The following is a 5,892-nucleotide window of genomic DNA, read 5'->3' as shown; positions in this document are numbered from 1 at the left end:
GTTTTCAGAATTTGCAATGCCTTTTAGGAATTATGCTCAAAAGTTACCCTCATTTGTGTGTGTGTGTGTGTGTGTGTGTGTGTGCGCGCACTTACATTCCATTATAAAAATGTTTTCACAAGTAACATTTACAATTTTTAGCATTCATTCATATGTATATAATTTTAAGACAAAAAGTGGTTAAGAACTATGTAAACTAAATAATTTGGTTGGTTAAATATCCCCAATTTTGTGACATGTGGCAATTTTTTTAAAACATATTTCATTATTCTTATTATATAGGTTTTTCTCTCTTCTATTTGCTTCTAAGAAGTAAAAAATGTCAATTTATTCTAAATTTATATATTTTTGCTAATACTTCTAAAGTCATAGAGAAGCAAGATACAGAAAGCAACGGAAAAGTGTAAGAAAAATATGCATCTACAATTTTCACACTTTGGATTATAATTCTCACAGATATTGAACTTACTTTGAAGCAGGCATTTTGCTTATATTATCTCAATAACATTTTTGTAACATTTTGAGGTAGACCTTACGTTCATTTTACAAATGGGAATACTAAGATTTAAGCCTTAAGTTACAATTTAATAGCAGTAAGGTGGACAAACGTTTTTCTGTTCTCCAATTCCTACTGCCTCCTAAACATGTTTTACAGACATGGGTCTCTTAACAATGGGATGTGTTCTGAGAAATGCATCACTAGGCAATTTCGTTATGTGAACATTACAGTGTACCTACACAAACTTAGAAGGTATACCCTAGTACATACCCAGGCTATATGGTAGAGCCCATTCCTGCTAGGCTACAAGTTTGGAAGCATGTTATTGTACTGAATACTGCTGGCAATTACAACGCAATGGTAGTTGCGTATTTAAACACGTCTACACATAGAAATGTGCAATAAAAATACAGTATTATAATCTTACGGGCCATCATCATATAAGCAGTCCATCCCTGACTGAAATGTCAGTTAGGTAGTACATCACTGTATTTCTTTCACTCTTAGAAAATGAAGTCAAGGGGAATATAACTTATTTTCATATACCTACGTCTTCTCATCAAGTTCCTTCTTATATTTTTTGGCCATTGGAGAAGATTCTAATATTCACATCTGAATATCAATTACCTTTAAGCAAAATACAGTGTCTTCAAAACCCAGAACTAGACAAATCACAAAACTTGTTTTCCTGGTACTTTGTTTTGTAATATATAATATTTAAAACTTTTGGACTATGCTATAACTAGTATATTTTATTCCCCTGACAATTCTCTTCATGATTTTTTTCCCATGAAATGTTTTCCATCATTGAAACACTCTTAGACCCATGATTTTTTATCAGGTACAATGGTATCCTCTTCATTACTTAGTTGGCAAAAGTGTTACTAATGAAGCGCAATAAAAGTAATTTTAGGACATTTATCCCTAAACTACTCACTTTTTTGTGCCATTGAAATAACAACTGAGACTTCCATCACTTTGTTGGAGGAGCTTTTGATATACAAGTAATTTATAATTTATTAGAAGTCCTTAGTCAAAATAAGGTAAATTACGTACTAATTAAGCTAATCGAATATTAAAGATTAAAATAACTTTTAGACTATCTAATCTTTAGATTATTTTAAAAGATAACTGTTACATAAATCTAAAAGAACATGATAGTTTACAAAGGACAACTAAAACTACATTTAAATTAGTATATTCACAAAGGTATCTTTTAAAAAAATATAAAAATTTAACACACTTCAAATAATGCTCGTTGGAACCTTTCAGATGATTTTTAATGCACCAGATTTATTGACCATTTCAAAAGATCACGATATAGGCAGATACTTTAAAAATTCTCTGGGGGCAAACAAATCAGTATATATTAGATGTACAGGGACTGCAGCCAAGGCAGGCATGAGTTCCTAGGTTATAAATATCATCTTTATAAAAATTGGGTATTTTATAGGACATCCAAGTAACACCGACTTATAAAAGCAAACACTGTACTTATTAAAATGTTGGCCACATAAGAGAGAATAGCTGAAGGCTTTAGGGGATTGAATGATGTACAAACTCAACCAATTAAAAACGCATTACTCATCCCTCAGAACCAAAATACAGGGAAAAAAAGTACAACAGGTTCTCACAACATCTAGAAAAGTTCAGGGAATATGAAATGTTTCTTGGCACCCAGTTCTTGCTGTTTTAAAATCCGTCCCTTCCTTGTTGGCTAGGCCTCTCTCCAGGGAAACTAGCCAGGGCAAGAGGTAGGGGAACTGTACATGTGGGAGGTCCCGAGGGCCCTTGCACCCACTCGACCTCCGCCAAGCGGATGGCCAAGCGCCACCTGTAAGTGTCCGCTGGCGAGGGCGGGAGGGCACCGTCGTCCAAGGTATCCGCGGGCAGGGCGCGGGCCAGGGCGTGCGCGAGGTGGGGGGCGCCGGGAACAGAGGAGGAGGGGCCCGCTCGAGGCCCCGCCTCTCTCTGGCTGCGGCCTCGGCTACAGCCAGGACCCGGAGGGCTCCGAGTCCTGGGAGCGGAAGCCGGAGGCAGGTTCCTGTAGAGGGTGCTCCTCCTTGTCCCCGCTCGTACGTGGTCCCCGCTGCTCGAGGTGCAGCTGCAGCAGGGCCCGGCGGTACATGGCCTCCAGCTTCTCAAGTCGGGCCCTCAGGGCCCTGGGGCTGCCCGGCTCGTCCTCTGGGCCGCTGTCTGTAGCCCTCCGGTTCGTGCTGGCCTCTTCAGGGACCCGGAGCGCCTCCGCGGGCGTCCCGTCGCCGCCTTCGCCGGGGAGCCGCAAAGCCTGACGGAAGAGGCTGCGGTTCTCGCGCTTCAGCCGCCGGTTCTCGAGCCGCAGGCGAGCGTTCTCCTGACGCAGCCGCGCGTTCTGCCGGTCCCACTCGTCCCGCGCACGGATGGCCTCCAAGTGGCTCGCCGCCAGGTCGGCAAACCGCTCTTCCAGCTGCTGTCGGGCGCCGTCCGCGCGGCCTCGCCAGCCCACGCCGCCGCCGCTGCTGCTGTTGCCACCCCCACGAGTCCGGCCCGAGCGGCCTGGCCCTCGGCTGGCCACAGTACCGTCCCCGCCGCAGCAACTCCCGCGCCTAGTGGCGCCACCACGCATGCGCCACATCGGTCCCATCCCAACCGCGCCGCCAGCCCCGCGGGCTGAGGGGCCGCGCGCCCAGGCGCGGGCAAGTTCGGGGCCGGCAGGGCGGCCGGGGTGACGGCGGAGGAGGAGAGGAGGTGGCGGGCGGCGGCTGCTGGCTTAGAGCCAAAGGAGGCCGGGAATTTGCCCAGGCTGAGGCGTGTCCTGTCTCCTGTGGTGGAGCTGCCCCCTGGGCCTGCTATCTCCAGGCTGTGCTGACACACAATTTCTCGGGAAGCGCTTTGCTGTTCAGCTCTCCGGCTGCGCGGGAAAAAGCGTGTATACTCAGCTGAGTTCTGCCAGGGCGCTTCCGTGCATGCCCGGGCACTGCAGGAACAAGCCGTCCTCGCCCGCTCCAGAGCGCAACCAACAGTGCTTTACACGGCATTCTCAAAACTAATGATAATAGAATGATCAGTTCTGGGACAAAGCTATGGGGCAAGTTGAAAAGCTCTAAGTACTTCATTTAAAACCCAGTGGTTTAACCCACTCCTATGTTTAATAAAACGTTCAACAGAATTGGGCTGAGTACCTGTCATGGGGGTTCCCCAGTGGAAACACCTAGCTCTCCAAAGAATGCAGTCAGTTCCCAATTTGTGAACGGCCAGGAATTCACTTTTTAAATTGTTCAGAACTCTATAGAAACTAGGTCATACTTAGTTGACTTGTTCTGGCCAACCCCCAAAACATGAAACAAGATGTGCTCTGTTTATTGAAGAAACTGAATACTTCGTTCCAAAGTTTCTGGGATCAAGTATGAACATCTCATTTGAATCATACCTTCTTGTAGGGTCTCAACGTACATAGTAACTGGATTATTGCAAAGTAATGTAAGAATTAGGTACTGATGCCAGACTCTCTTGAGCAAGATGCCCTAGGAAGAATCTACATATTTAACAAGGTCCCAGAGAATTCTCGGGGTAACCAAAATTTCCAAACCACTGCAGCAAGTAACGAACAAGAAAAACATATAAGTACATACATGGGGTTTTCATTGACCAGTACAAATAAGGGGAAAATACAGTTACTCAATTTTTTTGTATTTTTATTTTGTTACGCAAGATCTTAAGAGACCGCAAACACCAAATGTGTTCTCAATTATCTCATTTTATAACATGAAAAGGAAAGATATAATTTTGGAATTTCAAAAAATATAAATTTAGTTTTAAGGCGGACCATATCATTCTTGAGAGAGTTTCGCTCTTGTTGCCCAGGCTGGAGTGCAGTGGCGCCCTCTCTGCTCACTGCAAACTCCACCTTCCGGGTTCAAGCGACTGAAGAAGGACCATATCATTCTTAATTTACATTAAGGTTGAGGGTGCAAGGCTGCTGTGAGCTGTGATCACACCATTGTACTCCATCCTGGGCGACAAAGGGAGACCTATCTCAAAAAATAAGGGAGGGTGAAGGGATGAAGGGAGGGAGAAAGGGAAGTTTGGTAGAAAAGGAAAGAAAAAAATGTGGAAAAAATTGATCCAATAAAAAGGTATTAACACTCATAAAGATTGTCTTACGTAGCAGTGAACATTTGTCTTATGATTTGTTAATGGAGATTCCACCAATCTTTCAAATACGACATGGAGACAATGTAATTTCTAAGTTGAAAGTGGAGTTGAGACAACAGAGTGATTAAAATGATTAGTACCAAAAGTATATACTTTATTTTAATTTACTTAGAATGATATGTCAAGAATCGTATACTTGAAGATGGAAATTACAACTTTTCTGAGGATGGTAGCACAAACAGTAAAAACTCTTCTCACTATAGTTTGTTAATGGTCTACATATAAAAATATTACTGGGCAAATAATATGTACCTATATATGAAAATGGAAAAAATTTGGAAAATATATGGAACTGATCAAATTTAAAAGAAATGCAAGACTACAATAATACTTAAAAGAAAACATATAGAATAAGTATATAAGTGCTTGATTAGAAAAATAAAAGGTAGATAGATACCTGTGCTGCTTTTTAAGACTGGGGGCTTCTGAACAGTAAAATTGCTTGCTTGCTAGATAGAAGAAAGTCTCAAAGTCCATGCACTTCATTCATGTATTTAGTATTTCTTACAACCACGTTTGAATTATAGCTGTTGAATTTATTGCCCCTTCCTTGTATCCCTCAAACAAGTTGTTCTTTCCAGATGCTGTAGCTGTTATATATTTCTAGATGTTGGCTTGAGAAAGAGGCCCTATGGATTGTTTCTTGTCTTCCTAGTTGATTTCTAATATTATTTTATTATCATGTTCATGTAACTCTCATTTGCCCATTTTGAATCACATTTCTTATAAAGTAAGTCAAACGTTAAGGTAATCTGTGGCACATTCACACTGGAACAAGTCATCCCACATTCAATTTCTCTTTGTTGCTTTTCTGTTTATAATATTCTATAATATTGCACCAAATGAATTCTGGAAAACAATCAAGTTCAATGAAATAATGATGTTAAACTCAGTAGTCTGGCATTTAGGACTATATACAATGTGGATGACCTGAGTATCTCTGTGCTTACCTTCCATTACTTTTCTGCTGCTCTATTCACTCTCCTACCAAGAGTCCTCACATTCTTTTGTCTAGGAGTTTGGTTGTATTGTATTACTATAGACTGACTACTGTAGGTCCAAAATTCATGAGTTGAACCCCTGACCACCAATGTGTTGGTATTTGGAGATGGAGCTTTGGGAAGTGATAAAGTTTGGATATATGTCCCCACCAAATCTCATGTTGAATTGTAATCCCCAAATTTGGATGTGGGGTCTAG

General features: G+C 42.0%; 1 protein-coding gene across 1 annotated transcript; it reads right to left on the bottom strand.

Moving 5' to 3' along the window:
• Positions 1 to 1,774: 1,774 nt before the first annotated feature.
• On the bottom strand, positions 1,775 to 3,641 carry TUSC1 (tumor suppressor candidate 1). The gene has a single exon (XM_050760531.1). The coding sequence runs from the start codon at positions 3,120 to 3,122 to the stop codon at positions 2,487 to 2,489; it is 636 nt and encodes a 211-aa protein (XP_050616488.1). The 5' UTR covers positions 3,123 to 3,641; the 3' UTR covers positions 1,775 to 2,486.
• Positions 3,642 to 5,892: the final 2,251 nt, after the last annotated feature.

This window comes from Macaca thibetana, chromosome 15, assembly GCF_024542745.1.
Source record: "Macaca thibetana thibetana isolate TM-01 chromosome 15, ASM2454274v1, whole genome shotgun sequence".
Lineage (NCBI taxonomy): Eukaryota > Metazoa > Chordata > Mammalia > Primates > Cercopithecidae > Macaca > Macaca thibetana.
The sequence above is the reverse complement of the archived record's forward strand: the minus strand, read 5'-3'. Positions and strand labels throughout refer to the sequence as shown.